Below are 23,778 nucleotides of genomic sequence, written 5' to 3' on the forward strand. Positions count from 1 at the left end.
CTGTTTTCAACGTCGTTGAGGTGGAAAGTTAACTCGCTGATCTGCTTCTGCTGTTTTTCTATGACGCTTGTTAGTTGTTGAAAGTCCGTATAGGAGACCTCGGGGTTCTCTTCTAGCGCCGTCACCCGTTCTGTAAGGGCTTGTACTGAGTGATTGACTGTCGCGATGGCCCTCTCGTGTTTCTCTTCTATACGTCGTATCTGCGTCTCCAAGTCTGTTTTGGTAGGCAGGGCGCGCATCATGACCCAAAGTGCTTGTAGTGTTTGAGAGTCGTCTGCAGGTGGCGCTGTATGGTTGCTGGGGGCTTCTGCTTCAGAGAATTGCTGGGACCTGTAGTCATGAGAGGTATTTATATCTCTGCTGTTGTCGCTCTGTAGATGTGGAGGTCGTGCGTCGGGGGTTGGGTTATCTCCCTGCATTACCCCTTTCTGGCTTGGGTTATCCTTCAGGGGGGGGGGGGGGGGTCTGCCTCAGGTCTCCTTCTGCTGCCTTTTGCAGTGGGGCTGTATCCCTGGCTGGGGGCTCATGAGGTTCGTTACCCCTCTTGTGGAATGTGGGGTCAGTGAGGTGTCTCTTTGGTGACCCCATGGCCTCTGCCCTGTTCCCCCTCCCGCTCAGATCTGGTTGTTGGGCTCTGTTTGGTGGTGGGGTACCTGTGCTCCGGATCTGCTGCTCCTTCTGCCCTGCTTGCTGCTCCTGCTCCGTGCCGGTATGAAGCTGCTCTGCTGCTCTGGTGTTTGTCACTGGTGCTTCTGCACCCTGCGCTTGCTGCCCGCTCCTCTCTATCTGCCTCCCCTGGGTCTGGTCGGGAGGAGGTTTTCTCACTCCACCGAGGTATGCAGCGCTCCCGCGCCTCCAGCTGACCTCATTGCCGTCCTCTCCCTCGGTCCCTGCGCCGTGTCTGGGGGGGACCTTGCTGTATTAGCGGTGCCTGCCGGCGAGACCTCCGGCGCTCTGCTCCGCTGCTGTAAGGGCTTTTCAGTCTGCCCTGATGGTTTGCCGGCATGGGGCTCTCCTGCTGTCGCTTTGCTTGTGGGAGGGGTTGCAGGGTCTCCCTTCTGCTTCAGCGCGGGCTTCTCGCGCTGACCTGGCGCCATGTTGGAGAGCCGTCTTCCCGCTCCCGTGGCACTTGTTCCGTGCAGGAACCGACTCAAAGGGGATACTTGGGTCTGCGGCTGGTCTGCCTTCCTCTTCCCCACTCTGGTCTTCATCAGTTTTGGTCACTTTTGTTGCTTTTTCCCGGCTTTCTGAACGTCGGTGGCTGCGGAGCTCCGAGATGTACGACTTCACTCTCCCATGCCTAGCCACGCCCCCCTCTGATTCAGCCTTCACTTCTATATACTGGTTCTACATGGATAAAAAGCGAGGTTTTGTCTTCTCGCGTTCGCTACCATACTATCACAAATTGTCACCCCTTTTGAAAATTTCCCCAGTAAGACCAGCCTCCTTTGTGAGCCCTTGCTGGTTGTCGGCCATGCTTGGTGACCTCCCATAGCTATCCCTGCTATACCCCATGGTTTGCAGGAAGTCCGCAGAACACAGCAGCAGGGTCTGTAGTAGACTCCCCACCTATGTACATGTATTGGTAGTATATGCATCTAGAAGCAAAAATCAAAAACAGCAGATATGAAGCCATTCCATTTCAAGAAAATGTAGCGATCCAGTTTAAAAAAAAAAAATGTATAAAGGGAAGTAAGAATTCTTACACCGTTAGGTTGACATTGATATGAAGACTGTTTATTGTCCAGATATATTAGGCAAACAAAGCATTTGTGGGATACAATGTGGTCATACAAATCTTAGTAAACTGCTGAACTTAAAGTGTTCATTAACGTTTGGCTTCCACCCCGAAAGCCAATTCTAATCCACCAGGTCCCCTAGTCCTATACACAGTGACATGTGCCAGTCAATCCATATACCAACACACTTCCACTTCATTAGATGCAGCCATACTTGTCCAATGTAAGCATGTATGCTAGGGAGGTATAAGCATGGTAGTTGTACCTCAGTGAGGTCCTCCAGCTAGGATACAGACCAAATGGCTGCTCCCATCATGTAGCCTCAGGTCCGCTGTACCATCAGTGCTAACAGGAGGGAACGATGAAGTCCTGCAAGTAATGTCACACAACGTCATAGTAGTTTGGACATCATGGCCTATGACTACCTACAGTAATGCTGTGTAAACAAGGCAAAATATTTAATACAAATATACACAAGGTCTTGTGAGCATAGAAGATTAGAATAAATATTGGGATTTTTGCACATTTAGTCCTTTTGCTAAATACAGTAGTTTTCTGGTTCAAAGTTTCACTTTTCGGTAGAAAAGGCTCGTTTCATCAGTGGCGGCGCAGATTTTCCAACATCAAACATCATTTCAAGGGGAGGATTGTTAAGACAGCACCAGTCAGGAATACGGCCAGTCTGATTGTAATATTCTTTAGACACGGAGCGGCTGCCGAGGATATCCTGCAGAGCTCCAAATATCGCTCCTGGATGGGAGAAGGGTTGAGAATAAGCATTCAATGTCATGTAAGTCATAAAATAAAAGCAAAGTGTCTTTCCAGGTGAGATCTTTGCTGCCCCCCCCCCCTCCACATCACAACAACAGTGAACCCCAAGTCCCCCTAAAAAAAAAAAAAAAAAAAAAAAAAAAAAAAGACTTTGGGTCCCAGTGATCAATCGTCTCTCACCCATCTTGTGGATAGGTAATTAATGATTTTAGTAGTTTATATACATATGAAGTATACTAATACATTGCATGTAGTGAACTGAACATATTGTAGGTACTCAGCAGACAGCATTGGTGTCTCTAACCCTCATCATACATAAAGCCTTTCCAAAAAAGCAAAGTAGTCATCACAGTTTCTATGACATTATTATGTCACGATCAAAGGATTTTACCGAAGAGAAAAAGAAACTCATTGTAGAGATACATTAGTTTGGAAAAGTTTACAAGGCCACTTCTAACTCTTTAAGACTCCATCATTACCTCCAGAAGGATCTGTAGTGAATCTCTACATTAATGTTTGACCTGCCAAAAGGATTCTAATAGTGCAGAACTGCAGCAGATTTCATGGGTGCACTGCGGAATTTGGGGATTTTCTGCACCAGTTCTGCTACTTGTGAACACCGTAAGGGTACAAGTGCAACTCCTGCAGCAAGTCAGAAAACGTCCCAGAAGAAATAATCTAACCAACTCGAATAACTGCAGACTTAGAACTGTGATCCCCAAGTCCCTCCGGCACAATATTCTACCAGACTGGTAAGTCAAAAGTGCTAATCTACAGACAAAATAAATCCCAATACACCTGTAGTAACCCAGAGACCATATTTTCTGAACTATAAAGAGAAAATTGTATGGAATTAGGAAAGAAGGGTCTCCTGTGTGTGGGGTTGCAGTTTAGCCTTTTCACTTTATTGGGTTTTGTCGCTTGCACACGGGCAGATTTGCATTGCGGAATATGGAGCAGGCGTCTGCCTCCGGATTCCACAGAATATGGTGCCCATAGCATGTTATGGCAAAACATAATTTCCTCCGCTCACGGAGAAGAAATCGCAGTTTGCTGCAATTCTGTGTGGATTCCGCATGGACGGATTCCAGTGAAGTCAATGGAAGACATCCGATCTGCGGCCTTTCCGTATTCATCATTGCAGAAAGTTTGCAGGATCTGAGTCATCGCCTAATGACGACGCGGCATAATCTGTACCTAACATCCCCAGCACAGATTAAAAGACTGCGGACAGGTATGCAGGGGTCACTGGCCGCGCACAGGGTTGGATTCTGCTGCGGGATCCCGCATGCAGAATACGACCTGTCCGTGAGCTGCAACGAACCCGAGATTCTTTTCCTAAACCCAGACAGCCCCTTCCAGGAGAACGTCCAATCCTCTGCACAGAATATGTTGAAAAGTAACTGCAAGACAATGACCCAAAGTCTAAACTTCAATAACTGAAGTTAAAAGCGGCTGTCCGGCTTTCTAAAGAAAAAAAACAACTATTTGCTGTCAGCAACATATGTACTTAAACAGCCTATTCCCTTTTAAACCCCCCACTGATCCAGAACTACTGGCCTCATGGATGGTCCCCGCTGGTCTCAGCTTAAACTCCTGTAGAGTAGAAACAATGTAAAGGGCAAAAAGCCCCACTGGTGACCCAGCCTGCACTAACCAGCTAGTAAAACTAGTTACTTAAAAATATGAATGGCTCTGGAGAAATGTTAGAAACTGGGATGCCTTTCACATTCACAGTGCCATTAAAATTGATGAAAATGCTAAATAGAGCCCCGATAGCAATGTAATATTGGGGACACTGACGTACAGACACCTAATCTCCAATTTCTACTGTGATAAGGCACACCAACTAAAAAGTAAACTGGCTCACACAGACCCCACCCGTTTTCCCCTTCCCGACATGTATTACTACCTAGAGGCGTCATCAGGCACATGGGGCAACAGCATGACTGACGGCAAACACCCAGACACACCAGCTACCCTGGTTCCCTGAAAATAAGCCCTAGCATGATTTTCAGCCTAACAAGCCTCACTCCAAAATTAATCCCTAGTCACGGGTAATAAAAAGTCAATGTAAATAGTGTCCAGACATCTATACATGGAAAAAAGTGAAATCTTTTGGAGCAAAAATTAATATAAGACCCTGTCTTATTTTTAGGAAAACGGGGTATTTATATATTTCACCCACTTAAAAAAAAGTGCTACCAGCACTAATGACATGCATCATCACAGCTTACTATAGACAACAGTGATGCCAATCAAATACCATCATCATGTTGGGGGCTCATAGCATCACCGGTCACATGATGGCGTCCACCAGCTGACATCATATTACAGCTAGTGGTATTGCTAGGCACGTGATCGGGTCCATTAAAATATCATGTGCAGATCTAGTCCACATCAAAGTGCTGCCAGCACAGGAGAGGTGCATCATCACTGCTCCCTTAGTGTCACCTATCACATCAGACAGCAAAGCGCCATTTAGCATTGTAAATTTACGAGACTTCTGGCAGCTTTTAACATTTTTCTAGACCAGTTTATATTTTATTAGGATACAAATAAATTGCTTTAATAACCTTCTAGCCAAAGACTTGACTAGATCCCAGCAGACCCCAGAGGACCTGAAGGCAGTAAGTAATAAGTCAACAAACATTCTTACATCCATAAATGCAGTCACTTTATTACCTCCCAGCCAGGCCACACAGTTTGGCTTTGCAGGTGGACTGTGAACCTTAAAAGTCTTGGTAGCGAGGGCTTCTTTATATTTTGGCTTTTCCACCAAGTATCGGATCTCTGCCATTAGCCGGTGAAGAAATCCTGGCAGCATTGCAGTACCTCCAATGACCACAATATTTTCAGACAGTTGTTTCCTAGTATCTATAGGACACTAAACACACAAGGCGGCAAGATTATAAGCATTCACCTCAGAGCAATATCCTACAATGAGTTGTGACAACCTAGCTGAACCCAGGGCTACCAATAAAGGACACCTTATGATCAGCAGACCAAAGGTGAAAGTGGTTGCCCAGACTGCCCAATCCCTTTAAAGCCTGACTGTTCTGGGTCTACAGCTCTATGCTGACAAGTTTCCATTGTTACATACAGTGTTTCCCCGAAAATAAGACACGGTTATTTATTTTTGCCTCAAAAGAGGCACATTGTCTTATTTTCAGGGGGTGTCTTCTAATACTTACCTAGCAGCCGGCGTTCGCATCCCTCACGATGGCCTGCGGCGCTGCTGCAGGCTTCCGTGTCCTCCTGCACGCCGACAGAGCAGTCCTGGCAGCGAGGCTTGAATACCCCGCTCCCAGCAAGCTAATGCTCCGATTGGTTAAATCGAGCACCACATCAGCCAAATGAGAATCGACACTCGATAAACCAATCACAGCCATTCATTGAATGACATCAACGACCCCATGCAGCCCAATTCTCCATACACTTCTATCTGTCCCCTACCTCTTGCCAGCATACAAGTGTTACAATCAAACTACACAAAGCATGTTTGAAGTCCAATGATGAAGACATGTAGGTCTTCACATGAGCTGTATACACAAAACGGTATATTTATAAACAAGGTTATTTGCAAAGTTGCTTGATACTTTACTTTAGATGGCAATTTAAGGTCGTATTACCTGTACAAGCGAGTCCAGTATTAAAGTGGCAACAGACTTCTCTTCATTGTCCTGCTCAAACAACACCTCCACAACAGAGTCTCTGGAAAAGAAAGTGGCGCAGGAGGTTACACTAATACAGCATCATGGGGATAAGGTTTTTAATGACTGATGGGAGTTTTAAGAAGCAGTAAAAACAGATATATGTAGATATAATAATGTAGATCTGTGTTTGACTCTGCAGTGGTCCCGTTATTAGTTTGACAGGAGTCTTTCACCCCTACTTTATAATGTAAGAGGATCACCTATTTCCATTACAGATTATCAAAGTAGATGAAAGTAATGAAAAAAAAACTGAAAAGGACAATGCTCTTTTCAAATTGTGCAACGCTTCTAAATACTCCCAGAAAGACTAGACATTGGACAGTTTTTGGAAGTTATTCCCTATTCAAGTTGATGCCATTTTTCTCCTACAAACATTGCCATTCAGAGGTCTTGAATGACGCAGCTCAGTGGTTAGTACTGCTGCCTTGCAGCACTGGGGTCTTAGGTTCAAGTGCAACATCTGCATGGAGTTTGTATCTTCTTTCAGTATTTGCCTGGGTTTCTGCCAGATAATATGGTTTCCCCCCACACTCCAAAAAAACATACCAATAGGTGATTTTAGAATGGAAGCCCCATATTAAAGCAAATCTGTGTGCAGGTCTATGGAAGATGTGTGCACTATATAAAAATGCATAAAATACAAGTGAATTACATTATCCATCCCTTGTCTGTTACATAGGACTGCGTTGTACCAACAGTATTTGGTCTTCACATTCCTAAATTAGACTGTTTCTGCATAAACTTTCATTTTCATATCCCCACTTTATAGGAGACCTGAAGCTGTAACTACTTTGTCAATACAATCCCACCTGATAGGTCCTTTAACATGCAGAATTTTCTGTCCATCCAATGGGTAATCAACATCAGGAGGCGGTTCGGGGCGCTGAAGAAAAAAAACCAAAATAAAACTGTGTCACAAACCAGATGGTTATTGGTGTGTGTTCTAGAAATCCAGGAAAGAAACCTACCTCAGAGCTACCGTCAATGTTAAATCTGGCAGCCTGGATTTTCAGTCCTCGTTGCAGGTCACTTACAAAACAAATACGAACTGTAGGAATGTTACAAAAAAGCATCTGGTCAGCAGAAGGACTTGTCATATCCAAATCTACTAAAATAAAGCTGTTTGATACAAAACCAATATCACAGATACCTTTAAAGGAATGGGCAATACCACCAAAGCTCCCACTCACAAGGGCAAATGTGACTGGTTCATTTCAGAATCAATGTATCCTATATGCCTGCGGTAAAAGCACCGACTACAGGCACAGCTACTGCCAAACGTAAGGAGCTGTACCAGGTAAGCAATGAGAGGACGCTGTGCTCGCTGGAGCGCACTAAATTTTACAGTCTGACACCAATCCTGTTAGTTCCTGACACTCAGCTTTCCTTGGTCACTCTGTTCTGTGTTTGCAGTCGGAGTTCTGTCTGATCTGTGTCTTGTCTGCCTGTCTGTGTTGGGTCTGTTTCAGGCCTTCTGTTCTGTCTAAGGCTTCTTGCATATCTAATCTGTTTGTATGTTTATTTCCTGTCAGTTCCCATTCCTGTGTATGGTTGTCCTTGCTCTGTCCTGCATCTGTGTGCTCCTCTGTCTGCTGCCAGGTCCCATGTTTGCTACCCCATTAGGGATAGTCAGACCCGAGATTCCAGCGCAGGGCCGCCCTTATCGTGGCGATCGCCCGCTTACAGGCAGGCATCTTGGGGTTTGTTATCTTGTTAAGCGAGACAACAAGGACCCTTGAAGTTGGGCTTGCAGCTTAAGTGACTTGGCCAATTCTTGAACTAATGCCTCGTACTTTTATAGCAGTTCCATCTGGTTAATCGTGCGGGTATGCTGGTGAGTGTTCCGGGTGTTTGGCATCTGTCATTTCTCTGCTTGTCCGTGAGTATGTACTCCGTCTCTTGGTTCCGAGTTCTGGCTTTGCCTTCTCGGTTCTGCCTGTATTCCTAAATCAGAGTTCGTTCGCTCCAGAACTGGCCGCTGCCTAGTTGATTGGTCCAGTGGATCCACATTCCTGTAATCCGTTACAGGACTCCATGCGCCTCACTTTAACCATCATTGGTGTTCGGCTCAGACAATCACCTGATGCCAGACCCAGATAAGTGAAACGTTACAATAATGAGTTGAGTACCTCTAGCCTAGACAATGTTCTGTTAGGTAAATATATCAACAGCACACGTCTTACTGATTCTTTGCTACAATGCATCAGCCAGGTCGTTTAGCTCAGAGTATTCTGTAGACTGAATACAATTATATTCACTTCCCAAAATGAGAACAGGAATACGTACATTTTGTATACGGTGTATATGAGCAAGAAGATTCTCAATCATTGACAGCAACTATACATCTTAAAATGGTGAGATACAAAGTATATTAGAAAGCTTCAGACCTTTTCATGTATTTAGTGATTAAGCTATATTGACATAAAACCAGAAAAACTCATTAAACCTCTTTTTTTCCACTAAGGCCTCATGTCCACGGGGAAAATCAGATCCGCTGCAGATTCTACATGTAGAATCTGCAGCGGGTCCCTCCTGCCCCGCGGACATGAGTGCTGAAAATAGAAATTTAAAAGCATTTACCTATCCGTAGCGGGCGGCGAAGGTCAGCTGTTCCTCACGGCCGGATCTTCATTTTCGGCCGGCGGATGAATTCCTGACGCCGGCGGCACGTCGCCGGCACGTCGTCGACGTGCCGGGCGCATGCGCTGGGCACATCCGCCGAGCCGAAGCAAGGGAGATGCGGCCGTGAGGAAGAGCAGAGCTTCGCGGCCCGCTGCGGGTGAGTAAATGCTTTTAATTCCTATTTTAGGTCTCCCGCGGATCCGGACGGCTTCCATAGGCTTCAATAGAAGCCCGCGGGAGCCGTCCCCACGGGAGACCCGCATGAAAATGGAGCATGGTCCAGATTTTTTCATGCTCCATTTTTTTTTAAATGCCTTTTATTGACGATCCGCGGGTATTTATCTACCCGCGGGTGGTCAATGCATCCCTATGGGGTGCGGATCCGCGCGCGGGAGATCCGCTGCGGATTTTAAATCACATTTTGCCCGTGGACATGAGCCCTAAGTCCAAAGGTTGCACCATGTTGACTGCTTACTTTAATATTTTTGTACTTCACACTTGTAGCGTGACGTCATACCCGGTTTGTGTATAGGAAGGGAGCCAGCGCTCTAGATGGTGTGGGTGGGGAAAAGCTGGTGTGGCACTGTTCCAGTGGCTGGCAACATTGCAGAATAATACATGCAACGCGCATATCTGTGCCAGGTTCATGCTGCCCATAGGTTGGGCAACTTGAAGCTGGTGACAGGTTCTCTTTATGCACACTTCTAATTCAAGCCCTAAGTTTGGAGGCCTAGGTCAAAGTGCGAGTCTGTTAGTGTAGGGTCCCATCTATCGGGATTGCCTTGTCACTAGCAGATAGCAAAGAAATGGATCAAGCTGTGAGAGCCTAAGAACATCAAGTTGATATACATATTAAAGTATTGCAGTAATGTAGTTCTAACTTCATGTATTCATGCACATCCCTTGGCGCTTGCAGCGTGCTCTTACACCTTGGCTCTATGTTTGCTTGTTGCACAGCCACAGTAGCGTGCATCTATTGTGCATATCTATTTCATTTTGCATGCATTGTCTAATATTCTTTTCCGCTTACTTCAATACAGGTATTCGGAAAAGAAAATCCTTCACTAGATATTGTTTTTCCCTTACCTTCTCCTAGGAATGAGCAGCTTCTCAGGGGTGACCTACCCTTAACTACAGCATGGATTCTCATTTGTACTAGTATAACCTAGTGAAAACGGGCAGTAGGCACTGCTCACAGAAATCAGTCCACCCACTACTTTTATTAAGCCATACATCAATTCACAATGACAAGTTCTACGTGTACAACTTGCCATACACCCAAGACAGCGGTCCATCACCTCCAACCTACCTGTAAGGCCACATGAACACAAACCGGCATATTCCGCCATGCGAAAAAAAATCTGCAAATCTAACATGCTGATTTTGAACTTATTTGAAATAGCCTTAATTCTGCCAGCAAATCTGCATCAAAATTTGCATTTAGGCATGCAGATTATGCTGTGAATGTTGACAGCGGAATATTCCAGTATGTTAAGTACCCTAAATACTCTAGTTTGGCTTGGGTGACCGTATATAATTATTTCAATGGATAGAGGGAGAGACGCTGCTGCTCAGCACTGGGAAAATGATTGTACTAATTAGATCATGTATTTATCTAAGCCATGCTACTTCATGATATTGAGACGACATTACAGGCCCCTTACCTTTAATATCTTCCACTACTTCTTCTGGGATAGTGTCTACAGAAGTACAAAGGAAAAGAGAAAAAAAAAAAAAAAAATGATGATACCGGTAGTCTCAGTGACAATCTCTGCCAAATATATTACATATATAGGAAAGCAAAGCAAGAAGAGCATAAACGGAACTGGTTTTCTTACTCATTACAGATGGGAGGCTCTGCTCCTTGGCGGTCCCGGTATCGGCAGTGCACTGCTCCAACAGCTGAGTCTCTAGCTCTCTATATGGATAAAGGGGAACAAATTCGCAAGCAATCACATACACATTTATGGTCCAATGCTGTGGTATCTCAACTGTTACGCTGCAAATGCTGACAAACTACAACTCCCAGCATGCCCTATAATGTTGGTAGATGTGGTTTTGCAACAAGTGGAGAGCCACAGAGCTAGCCCAAGTATGATTATTAGACTGTTAGTCTGACTGAGAGAAAATCATTTTCCTGTACATGCAGTGAGCCTCCTAATAAATGACCAAATGCCTTCGGTCATATTCGGGATTTGAAGAGGATTTAGGTACAGATTCCACACCTAAATCTTCATTAAATCCACTAACAATCTGCAAGTGAATGCGGTATACCCAATTCATACGCCGAAGGAATAATGACTTCAATGTGGATTATAAAGACGTGCAGCATGCTCTATAATCCGCACGGAAAAGCCACAGATGAGCCCCTTTGAATGACAAGGGAGATAACCGTTGTGCGGACGCACTGGGAGATCTGCGCCAGAAATCTGAGGGCATTTCTGCTGTGGATTCTTAAAAAAAACAAAAAACGACACAACTGGATTACTGTGTGAATGTTCGTTCGTTGGCTCTTTTACACGATTGTCAGGTGAATGAATGTTCAGAGGAACTGGTGTGTCCGATATTTGGAACATGTAAAAGGGTATGTAGTCTGGCTCAAGAAATTCGCCCAATTGGATGAGGGCTCCAATGCTCTTATGATCGGAATGCTGAAGGGATAGAATTGAATTATATTCAGGGAAATATGCGTTTCCATTTCATTTTGTACACTGGTAGGCAATAAACTTCTAAGTATAGGGGTTGAGGAAATAACTATTATGTCATCCTCTGCCACCACTGAGCTGCTCAGAGCAACCAGATTGTTAACAGAGGTATATTAGACAGTGTGAAGACACACTTATCACCTCTATAAGAGGGATGCACCATTAAAACAAAGCCTGCTCATATGTTCTATTAGGGAATATGATCGATAAAGAGGGGGCCTCTATGTGGGATACAGAACTGGCCAAGCAGCAAAAGCAAAGCTCTGAATTTCAATACTTACTTGTGAATTGCTTTTCCACCCAAGGGGAGAGCTCCCCAACAGCTCAGAATTGGAATTCCCTCATATATCTAACATGTGTTAAGAATGAAACTACTGCAAACTCAACAACTCTTATTCACAAGTAGTGCCCACAGCAACTTGATCCCCGCTCCAATTCTTCAGCAGCTATATGCAGAAGTAAGGAAGAAACTAGACTGATTGCTATGGATAAATATCTCACGTTTCCTTTCACTCCTCCCTTGGGCAATGCTGCAGGGAAATGGACACTAACCGCTTGGTTCTTTCATCGATAACAGATAATTGTGGGGTGTCCCAGGACTGTCTGCGATAACCTAGCCATTGGTTATCCTGCTAGCGGATGACCCCCCTTTAGTTGTTTTTCGTATTTAATCCTATAACATAAAAGGTGGTTTGCAGCAAGGAATAGCAGTGCCCATTTTAATGGGTTACATATATAATAGCTGACCAAAGGATACAGGCAGAACAAGCGTCTCTCGGTATCCACAGTCCAAGACGATTGCAGAGTTGATACCAAGTGTCATCAGAGACATCAAGTGTCCTGGTGCAAACAGCACCGATGGTACCTGCCAGACATAACAAGAGTGGTTACCGAAGACAGCGCAAAGAGATGAATATTGCGACCAATGCATACTGTAACTAAGGTCATGTTACTTTTTGCTGCTCAAAAAAAGTGTATAAAAGTTCTCTAGCACTCCAAGAAAAAAATAGTTTAGATAAAAAAACCAACTTTTAATACATCAAGATAATAACAATGTAGAAGGATAAAATATAAAAACAAGGAGGGATCCTCTTACATGTTTCAAGCCAATGTATCCTGGCTCTTACTCCTATGAGTATTTATATTGTTTTTAGAGTTGATTCCTCTTCATTGCTTTTGTCTTGACATAATAATACAAGTCATATTTTAATCTATACTATTTTTCTTGGAGTGCTGGAGAACGGTTATACAATTTTTGAGGAGCCATCGCTGCGTTCCAGGAGTGGCTTGGCGCTCCATGGACCTATTTTTTTCATCACTATGTACTCATCATATCCAACAGCAATAAGCTGATCATTTTCTGATGTGAGCATTTGCCCCAAGTCATACAAAATGGTCAGTTTTATTTTCATAGAAACACTGCCATATCTGTCCATTGGATATATTTGAGATTACAGCTCATCCCATTCACAGAGAACACTGTGAATGGGATGAAAACAAAACAAAAAAAAAAAAACACAACACACACCACGTGATTTTATTTTCCAATAATAAATTTAAAACACACACATTATATATACACACACACATATATTATATATACACACACACACTTGTGATCGTCACGTGGTTGGTACAAAAAAATATGCTTGTAATGTGAACAAAAAGTCCAACTGTTCAGAGATTGTCCCATAAAGTTCAGTCACTCCTCAGCAACGCCAATAAATCAAGTTCCTTTTCCAGTATACCCAGTGACTGAATTTTACAATCTTGTGAACTTTCCTACCTCAAAGTATTTGAAAAGAACCCGTGTAAGAGTCTCTCTGAAGTGAGAAGGGGAAAGTACGGATTCTATCAAGACAACTCGGCGGTCACGGGGATTCACTAACAGGTGCCTGGAAATGACAAACGGCAGTATTAAACACTTGTCACACATGCATAGTGTAGTTTTGTCAATATTCTCAAGCCAAACATAGAGAAGAAGTAGAAACCCTTCCTTTATATTCCCCCTTCCTTTTCAATAAAAAAAAAGAAATACCCCACCCCCCAAAAAAATTCTAAGCAGACATGATGGACAAGACAGAAAACAAGCTAGTAAGGCTCTGTTCACAACTGCACTACTTCTTCTGGTTTGTGTTGTAGGTTATTCTGCATCAGCAGGGACACACGAGTACACGCTGCAGCTGCTGCAGAACCTCTAAGAAGAAGCATACACTACAATCAGTGGTTGACACATATCAGTCTGTGACAGACTACAGGAAGATAGAAGCACTGTCTATGTTGTGCCATTCATTTCTGCATAATTGTCAGGTTCGTTAATTGTACAGATATTTACAGATGTGACAACAGAAAAGTATCAGACGTGTAGAATATTCTTATCCTGCATTCTAGATTGTATCTGCATTACAGCACAGCTAGTATAGATGAAACATCACAATGCTGCATCTCGCTGGACTTCAGCGACAGCAATGTGATCAGAACACTTAGGCATGATGCAGAATAATAATACATAAAAAAGAACATTATTAATGACTAACAGGAAATGCGTGGAAGGTCATCTACAAGTGGAGCGAACGCCAAGAAAACACTCTTGATATATGATAATGCAGAGTGCAATTCATCATCCTGCTTTACCTTTGTTGTCTGGGCAGATGTTAGCAGAGGAAATCATTTATTCAGTTTATGACTAACTACGTGCAGCAATAACTCTGCCTCAATGAAGTCAGTAACTTTGATCTTGAAGCCTCAACTTAAAAAGATAAGAAAAAGATACAAAAGCCTTGAAAGGATTGTGCGATTATTAAAAAAAAAAAAAAAAATTATAAAGGCTGGGCAGGTGATACAATAAAGAAAGACAATAAACTCACCCATCTATCTTCGGCTCTCGAGAGCCCCATTCTCACCCTCGTCCACAGATGTCCGTAGGGTTACCACGACAGACTCCTGGCGCCCAGGACGTCAGCACTGATGCCAGGAGTTCAGATGGTGACGCTGTGGCCTCCAATTGGCCGCAGTGATCACCTGACCTCTGGCAGCCATCCACAGACAGGGATGAGAATTGGGCAGCGAGAGCGGCTCAGCTAGGTCCCAGGGACCGAATGTAGGCAAGTATACAGTTTCATTTCATCGCCCAGCCTTTAAAAATGTTTTTCTTATAACCACACAACCCCTTTGAGCTCACCTAGACACATTACAGGTGAAATCATCCAACTATCTAATATGTCTGAAATCCCCCCAAATCTACCCTGACAGCAGATGTTAAAGGAAAGATGAATCAGGCATGTTGGATTTCAATATGCTCATCCACTTCTGCAAACAAAAGGATTTCGCAGCAATAAGGAGTCTCCATTTCAATCAGAAAGCTGATTGTAATTGTGCAGCCAACCTCAATCCATGTCTCATTGACGGAACAGAAAAATGAAGTTTGTCCTGTTCCTGACTAACCCCTTTTTGCTGAGCTATTGCACTGAACTGATCTCTGCAGGAAGCACAGCTCTGTTCTCATTCATTTCAATGGAAACATGGCCTGTGATACCAAGTGTGGCCACTGCAGTGAGAACAGGGCTGTCCACTTCCTGCAGAAATCAGCTTAATGCATGAGCACAATGACCCAGAGAACAGCCGATTGCGTAGCATCCCTGGTGACGATCCACTATTGATGACCCATCCTGAAGATAGGCCATCAATGATTTACAACTGGGTAACACCTTTAAATGAAGCAAGTGCTACACGCCCTGCATGGTTTCCCCAATCGCAGTGTCATACATAGCGTTGTGGCCCTGTCTGGTACTGCAACTCAGTTCCACTGAAGCTAGCAAGCAACATGGCTGCCCCATTTACCTGATTGGCAGGGCTAATGACAGTCAGACCGTCACCAAATACTGATGGCCTATCTTAAAGGCATTGTCACATTACAAACGGACTTTTTAAAATTAGATCCAAATGATTAAAAAAAAAAAAAAGGTGCTTAGCCATTCTCAGCTCCGGCAATAAAGCACTGTAGCCTCATGATCCTCCCAGTATGTATTGACAGAGGACGTCAGGTGGCCATTGCCTGCCAAGCAGAGGCTGCGGCGTCACCATTCCAAACTCCTGGCATCATGGCGCCCATGATGTGAGCGAGATGCCCGAAGGAAGGGTGGTGACGCTGCGGCCTCTGATTGGCAGGCAGCGGACGCCTGACTTCGTGTACGTATACAGACCGGGGGAATCGTAGGGCTGCAGTGCTGAGGCTAGGCAAGTAATGTTCGTTTTATTGTTTCAACTACTCATTTTTAAAAGTCAGTTTGTAACCAGATGACCCCCTTTAAGGACAAGTCATCAACATTAAAGTCCAGGGAAACCCCTTTGTAATGCTAACTGACCGCAACAGTTCCCTACCTGAAATACAGCATGTGAATGAACTCAATCAGATAGGAATACAGCTCCTCCGTATTTATATGGTACTGGACAACTTTTATTGGCTGTGAAAGAAAGAAAAAAAAGTCATATTGATGAATTATATCCCATTCGCTTAATAATGGAAATGCAACAAATTCAATTAAACTAAATACAAAATAAGAGAAGCAAAGAGCAGGCAATGTGCAGTTCTAGGCAGAGACCCTATAGGGCTGCACACTGAGCAAAGCCATCTCCATGTGCTGCTGTATGGTGCAATGCTTCAAGGGAAGAAAGTCTCAGAATACGGCATGAGATAGGAAAACGCCAGGAATTCTTTTTAATATAGGGTTACAGTGTGCGCCTGTATGTCTTTCTGTAAAAAAAAAATAATTTAACCCCTTCCCTCCCCATGACGTAAGGGTACGGCATGGGAGTGGGGTACTTTCCGCAAAATGATGTACCCTTACATCATAGGGTTAGCGCGAGATCATGACAGATCTCGCGCTATCCCGCAGCAGGAGTCGGCTGTCAGTGATAGCCGACCTCCCACTGCAACAGTGGGGGTGCATTGGAGATGCGCCCCCCACTGTTAACCCCTTCTCTGCCGCATGAAGTTGCCGGGCTCTCGCGATATAATCACAGAGAGCCTGGCTGGTTGCTATGGCAACAGGACGCCAGATGCTGGGTCCCGTATTGCCATAGCCTGTGATCGCTGTATGAGCGATAAGGCATAGCAGGGCAGTAGCCCTGCCATGCCTTATCATAGCGATCATCAGTGCTGTGCTTTAAGTTTCCCAGGAGGGACACAAATGGTGTAAAAAAAAAAATTTTTTTAAATGTACAAAAAAGAAAAATGGAAAAAAAACCTTTTTAGGTGCTTTTTCTCATATTAGCATAAAAAAAAGGTTAAAACAAAATGAAAATCCCACATATTTGTTATAGTCGTGTCCGCAACTACGCGTACAATAAGTTGAACACGTTTTTTATTCTGCACGGCAAAAAGCGTAAATAAAAAAACACTAAAAAAAACAGGCAAAATGCAAATTTTTAGCATATTGCCTCACAAAAAACGCAATAAAAGTGATCAAAAAAGCCGTATGTTCCCCAAAACGGTACCAATAAAAACTACAGCTCGTCTTGCAAAAAATAAGCCTTTACAGAGCTCCGTACATAGAAAAATAAAAAAGTTACAGGACTTTGAATGCAGTGATTTAAAAAAAGAAAAAAGGATTTCCAAAAAAAGGGTTATCATCGCAGAATAGTGCAAAAACCCTAAAAAAATGTTGGCTTCATTATAATCGTACTGGCCCGCAAAAAAATGTATTGTATCATTTATGCTGGAGGATTAATGCTGTAAGAAAGAAAAAAAAAAATCTATGGCAGAATTGATGCGTTTTCTCTCCCTGCTATCATAAAAAAAAAAATAATAAGAGTTTTACAATATAGTCTATGTACCCAAAAATGGCACCAATAAAAACTACAGTTCGCCGCGCAAAAAACAAGCCCTTATACGGCCGCGTCGACAGAAAAGTAAAAAAGTTATGGGTTTTGAAAAATGGAGAAGAAAATCCACCAAAAATAGTTGCGTCCTTAAGCCCAAAATAGGCCATGTCCTTAAGGGGTTAATGACTCCAAAATTTTTCAATTAACTTTATCCGCTTGCGAATGCCATCATTTAGTATCAGCTAACGTCCGTAGAATAATAATAATCATAATAATAATCTTTATTTATATAGTGCCAACATATTCCGCAGCGCTTACAAAAACGGGGATACAGAAAGACAAAAGTACAAAAACCACGGTTACATGTAGTAAACATGATAGAAAAAGCATGGGTGAGAGTCCTGCTCCAATGAGCTTACATACTACAAATAATGGGGTGATACAGAAGGTAAGGGGGCTGGAGATGTGTATGGTATGGCGAGGTGGAGAGTGAGGGATGGTATACACATAGACAATGGTCAGGCATTAAGCCGTGTGGTGGCTGAATCTGGGACTGCAGGGGCGGTTGATGGCAGCTAGCAGGGATTGCAGTTGGTAGAATAGGGAGCATGTTATCGGGTTGGGTACAGGGGGGGGGGGGGGGGGGTTGGTTTAGGGGATACGGTATGCCTCCCTGAAGAAATGCGTTTCTAGAGCTCAGTTTTGCGAGACAGGGATTGCGCACATAGTTTAGGGTAGTACATTCCAGAGGACCGGTGCTGCTCTGGAGAAGTCTTGGAGGTGGGAATGAGAGGTTCAAATTAAAGTGGCACTCAGTCTGGTTTCATTAGCAGAACAGAGGGTGTGGACTGAGCGATAGGTTGAGATGAGGGATACAATGTAGGGTGGTGTGGCACTGTGGAGAATAGCACAGCCGGCACAATACTACCTAGTTTTTCACTGCGGTCACTTACAGGGTTATTTCCATCTTGGTGAATAATGGCCGGGAGGGCAAACCACTCTGCAGAGCGGCCAGGAATACGGAACCAGCCAAGTCAGCTCTGCTACACCGATTACGGAACTCCCACAGAAATGAATGGGAGTAAGGGAACGTTCCCACGATGCAGATCCACAACAATTTCATCCTTTCAGTTGCAGATCCACAACAAAATCCACATCAAAATCCACACCAATGGTGCAAGTTCTGCTGCGGGAGGTCCACACCAATTCCACCACACGTGAATGTATCCTTACAGGAATCACACAGCGAGCTACGCCGTTTCTGTAAGATGGAGACAATTCAACAAGTGGGGTGTCCACCCAGCAACCACACTACGCTCCACTCCCAATTACCCATGTCAGCGCCTATCTTTCTTGGGGGGGGGGGGGGGGGGGGTGCCAGCATCCAGGAAACAAGTAAACCAAACAACCATAAAGTCAAAATAAGTCATTGGCTATCATCAAAAAATTACCTTTGCGATGCCAGGCTTACTTATTTCACTACGAATGATGCATCTTGGACCAGTTTCACCAGCAAATCCGCACCTGGGAAAGAGAACGCCTCGTTACAACTTGCAGCAGCCACAGGTATTTATGTGCAATTTCCATTTACAGTGTGAAAACCTGACGCCAGATCTTATAAATGGTCTCCGGATAGAAGAGACAATTACAGAGGAGTCAGCAGGTCTTCCATCAGACAACATTTGTCATCTAATCGTGGAGAAAAACCCGTGGCGCGAGCCTCCGAGGCTTAGATGCTTCATACGGTAGCTAGAGTCAGTGGCCAGACTGCATGGAGATACATGCATTTGTTACTGCCCCTACCACCACATTGCTGAGGTGCAACACCCCATCGGCACCCTCTAGTGGTGGCATCTGGTGGAGACTTCATAGACTTTCACACCGCAGTGGTTAGTGGATGAGTAGTTGGGGGTTGTTGGTTGTTATCCTGTGTTCATGGATGGGTTTTTTCTGCATTAAGAGGTTCCATCGGCCATTGTGCTATAACAATTAGGACTGGGCGATTAAATTAATTTGTTTTGCCAATCCCATGCCGCACAATTGTGAGGTTCTTCTGAATTGTGGAATCAAGGGGCAGCGTTTAACACATGTCTACAATGGAGTTACTCTCAGCTGGGTCTCCCTTCAGCATCTCCACTCTAGACCCTCTACTCCCTCCGGACCGCTCGGCCTCATGTACAGGCGGCACAAGAATACTTTACTGATCAGCAGGTGTGCAGAGCAATTACCCATCTTCTATTGCTGCTGGGTCCAGTCAGTGCCTGTGTGCCCATGTTAAAGGGGATGTTGGGGACATTTCAAAAATAAAAAAAATTGTAGGGCTTAAAATCGTGTGAAATGAAGCAAAAGTGAATATTCAGCTATTCTGCCAGATCCCTGTCCAGCACCGCAGCCCCAGTACCCGCTGTATGGAACCTGTGTGGGCAGGCATGTGCCATTCATTGTGGGCATGATCGTATTCATTTTTTCCTAATTTTACATGATTTCGCAGTGCAATACAGTTTGGACTTTCATGAACATACAAAATTAGATACAAAGTGTAGGTTTTCTTCATTGTTTACCTTTTTTATGGGAAAAAAGTTTTGTTTTCTCTTCTTCCCCGTTTTAACTCTTCCAAACCCAATTTTGGATTTCCTAAAAGGCTTCCTCTTTTTGCTGTTATATAACGGTGCCATTACTGGCTAGTGGCTCCAACAGCGGAGTGGCTGGCAATAGACGGTAAGAATACCCTGTCGGACGTCTGCTGACATTGGAGCTGTACGAGCTTCAATCAGAATGTAGGAAGTCGTCAGACAATGGATTGGAAAGGGTTAAACATGGTCAGTGCACTCTGCTCTCCGCAGCAAGAGCATTACTAGGAATCAGCTGATCGGTGGGGATCATGAGTAGTAGACCCCTGTTGATCATCTAATAATGACCTGTCCAGAGATGAGGTCATCAACAGCAAAAAAATCCAATAAGTCACGGACAACCCCCTTAAGGGTAGGTTCACACATAGTGGGAATGCTGGGAATTTTAACAGTGGAAAATCTGTAGCATTTACGCATCAAACCGAGTCAAAATCCACACTAATGGGGCGGAACCTAATCAAAATCAGCTGTGCATCCGCAGCCGATTTCAGCCTGTGCAGCGCTTTAATCACACACCAGCAAATGATACTGAGCGCCACTTCGACATCACATGACCAGGGGGTGCTCAGCAGCAGTTGGTGGTGTGTGCTGCAAGTGCAGTTTTGGGAAGCAAAAGGAGGGCCATACCAGCTGCAACTCGTAGCTGATTTTGCCGCGGAAATGCTACAGATTTTGCCGCAGCATTTCCTTTTGTGAACGTACCCTAAATATAAGTCAGGGCATGGATTTTGCCTCAGATTTCACCCCTCAGACCTGAATACCATGGAGATCTGCACCAAAATCCGCAGCAAATCAAATCTAATAGAGAGAAACGTGTGATTGCACACCAGCGTTCTCTAGCTGCTGGAAAACTACAACTCCCAGCATGCCCTGGCAGCCGAAGGATGTGAAAGCATGATGGAAGTTGTAGTTCTGCCACACCTTGGGGGGAACAGCGTTCTACATAGTGGTTATATAGCACTAGTAACCCAGGTAGGCGGTACGGTCTGTAAGAAGATGGGTCAGCTCTATGGTGCTGCGGTCCTCCAGCTGTCTGCAGGGCCTGTGGCGCCCCTGACAGCAGACGTATCCCGGATATGGCCGTTACTCACTTGGTGAACGCCTCCCCCAGATCAATGACCACCGCGGTCTTCTCTCCGCCGCTCCCCAAACCCTCGTACAGCAGCATCTCCGCTAACACAGCTGACCGCCGCCTCCGCCGCTACCGACTGACAGGGGCGGGGCCGTGCAGGGATGGGGGCCTTCCAGCTGAGTAGGGCTGTCTAATGCAATGCCTGCTCTAAATTGCAGATATAAAAGGCGTATTCAGCGATGTATTTCGAGCTAGGTTGTAATTCCAACCACTGGAATAACTATTGCATAGTATACTGTCACTTCACTTACTGGCAGGCTATAGCCGTAAAGTAATTTTCACATTAAAGAAACATCAGGGGCCTCATTTATCATAACTCTCTTAATGAAAAACTGCTGTTGCCCATAGCAACCCATCAGAAATCAGCTTTTCTTTTTTTAATTGTTATGGTTGTTATGGGCAATAGGGACAGTTTTTGCTTTAGACAGTTTTAATAAATGTGCATCCATCCATCTACACTATCCCACCAAAAGTCATTGGACATCTGAGCAAGAATCTAAAGTCGTATTTATTTCCATATGTTAATTCTTGGTGGGTCCGCTTTGGCCCTAATGACATTGGATATGCACTGACTTACTTTCTACTAACGTCTGATATGTTAATTGCGGACGGGCCGCGGATCGGACGGCTTCTAATGACTTCAATGGAAGTCATCTGTGCGGACACCGCACAAAAATAGAGCATGCCGCGATTTTTCCTCCACTTGCAGAAATCGCAGTTTGTTTCCGTGGGTGTGCAGGAAGAAGCACTTTTCCATAGCATGCTATGGACGCTATTTGCTGCAGATACACAGTGCAGACGCCGGATTCCGAAATGTAAATCCGATTGTGTGCAACTGGCTTAAGGGCAGAATGAGCGGATAGGTAGCAGGTACCTGCGTCGTTGCCTAGCAACGGCACGGGAAAGAGAAACATTTAAAAAAATCTGTACTGCACATATCCGATGGCGGCTGGCGCATCCATCCTCAGTACAGAAAAAGAAGATAAATGACAGGAACGCAAGGTCACCGTCCGGGCACAGGGTCGGATTCCGCTGCGGGCTCCCGCATGTGGAATCCAGCCCGTTTGTGTGCAGCCGGCCTTATATTTTTCTGTAAAATGTTATGATACAGCATCCAGGCCCTAAGGCCTCATGTCCACGGGCAGATCGGATTCTGCATATGGGAGCCCACAACGGAATCCAACCCTGCTTGCGGCCGAGGACACCACAGGACTTCTGCTTACCTGTCTGGGTCTTCGATTTTCTTCACTTCGGATGCGCCGCCGCACGTGCGCTGCGCTATTTTTTTCAATTTCCTGCTTTCTCGCAGAATCTGCAGCCTGTCCGCAATAGAATTGCAGAAGGGCCACGGATTTGACTGCTTCCATTGACTTCAATGGAAGCCGTCCGTGTGGGATCCGCACTGAAATGGAGCATGCCGTGATTTATTGGAAAGGGTTAATTCATATGCGGACAGCCATGTTTCTCTATGGGCGGCTTGAACTGCAGATCGTCTGCACGGGTGCCCCTGTACGGATTACATACTTCATGTCCACCCGTGGATATTGGGCCTAAGGCAGCAAAGCAGCCTCCAATCATGATGGTGTTGGTGTGCAGCGTTCTTTATCTTCCAGACATAATGTTGTGAATCTGTGCTAAAGAGTTCCATTTTTGTCTCATTGTACCATAGAACATTTTCCCCAGAGTATTGTGGAACACCCAGGTGGTAACAGGCAAGAATTCTACAGGCAAAAACAACCCCATCTTCTAAAAAATATGATATTTGGTTATAGAATTGTTGTAGTATATAGAAGCTCATTTATTGTAGGTAGTTTTTTCTTGGCCTCGGGCAAATGGATCACAATGTTTGCTTTAAAGTGCGCCAACTTTCTTCGCAGTGCCCCGCCACCAATATGGTTCTTGTTCAGCGGTTTTCTAATATTGGACACATGAACAGATGTTTTTTTGCAGTTTGTAGAATCTACTGTAATCTTCTGCAGTTCCCCCGGGTTCTTCCTCACTTCTATCAGGACTGCCTGCTGTGTATCGTGCAGTGATTTTAACAGGACGCCCACTCCTAGGGAGAGTAGTATGAGTATAAAATCGTCTCAATTTGCAGATAATTTGTCTAAGTCCACCTTCACACGAGTGTGGTTTTAGCGCAGCATAGCGCGCAGAAGATCGCGTCTCATAGAACCAATGGTTGCCTATGGAAGTGTTCACATGAAGGAATTTTAGATGCGCAAAAAGCTTGCACCTAACAAAGATACAACATGCGTGTGCAAAGCCTGCATCTAAGGTCCATGCTGCGTGACAAGATAGGACCTGACCTATCTTTGGTGTGTGCTGCGCAGGAGTTTCCATAGACTTCTTTGGGAGCTGGATAACACGCAACACGCAGCTCCCGATCGTGTAAATGGGTAATTTACCTACTAATTAAGTTCAAGACTTAATAGCTGAAAATCATCCATCCACGCTATTTTCTCCCAAGCGTTATGCAATATTTTTGCAATGCTATTAGGCCTCATGTTCCCGGGGAAAATCAGACCCGCGCGGATTTCTGCTGCTGATATAGATGCACTATAATTGTTTTTTTTTTCATGCAGGAGATCAATTGAGCTCTATGAGCTCCCGCACCCATGACCGTGTTAAAATGGAGTC

General features: G+C 44.6%; 1 protein-coding gene across 1 annotated transcript; it reads right to left on the reverse strand.

Moving 5' to 3' along the window:
• Nucleotides 1-1,715: 1,715 nt before the first annotated feature.
• On the reverse strand, nt 1,716-21,242 carry ACTR10 (actin related protein 10). The gene is made up of 13 exons (XM_066608244.1): nt 21,098-21,242; nt 18,828-18,900; nt 15,934-16,016; nt 13,340-13,448; nt 12,311-12,418; nt 11,835-11,902; nt 10,687-10,766; nt 10,513-10,548; nt 7,195-7,274; nt 7,036-7,109; nt 6,143-6,224; nt 5,196-5,397; nt 1,716-2,489 (listed from the first exon to the last, which is right to left on the reverse strand). Exons 1-13 carry the CDS (start codon nt 21,172-21,174, stop codon nt 2,308-2,310), a joined length of 1,254 nt encoding a protein of 417 aa, XP_066464341.1. The 5' UTR covers nt 21,175-21,242; the 3' UTR covers nt 1,716-2,307.
• Between the last annotated feature and the right edge of the window lie 2,536 nt (nt 21,243-23,778).

Source organism: Eleutherodactylus coqui, chromosome 6 (assembly GCF_035609145.1).
Source record: "Eleutherodactylus coqui strain aEleCoq1 chromosome 6, aEleCoq1.hap1, whole genome shotgun sequence".
Classification (NCBI taxonomy): Eukaryota; Metazoa; Chordata; class Amphibia; order Anura; family Eleutherodactylidae; genus Eleutherodactylus; species Eleutherodactylus coqui.

Coding starts and splice junctions, on each gene's coding strand:
- ACTR10 (XM_066608244.1), bottom strand. CDS start 21,174: ATGCTGCTGTACGAGGGTTTGGGGAGCGGCGGAGAGAAGACCGCGGTG. Junction 16,017..18,827: donor GTAAGCCTGGCATCGCAAAG/GTAATTTTTTGA, acceptor TTTCTTTCACAG/CCAATAAAAGTTGTCCAGTA. Junction 12,419..13,339: donor TTCTTTTCAAATACTTTGAG/GTAGGAAAGTTC, acceptor TATGTCTGGCAG/GTACCATCGGTGCTGTTTGC.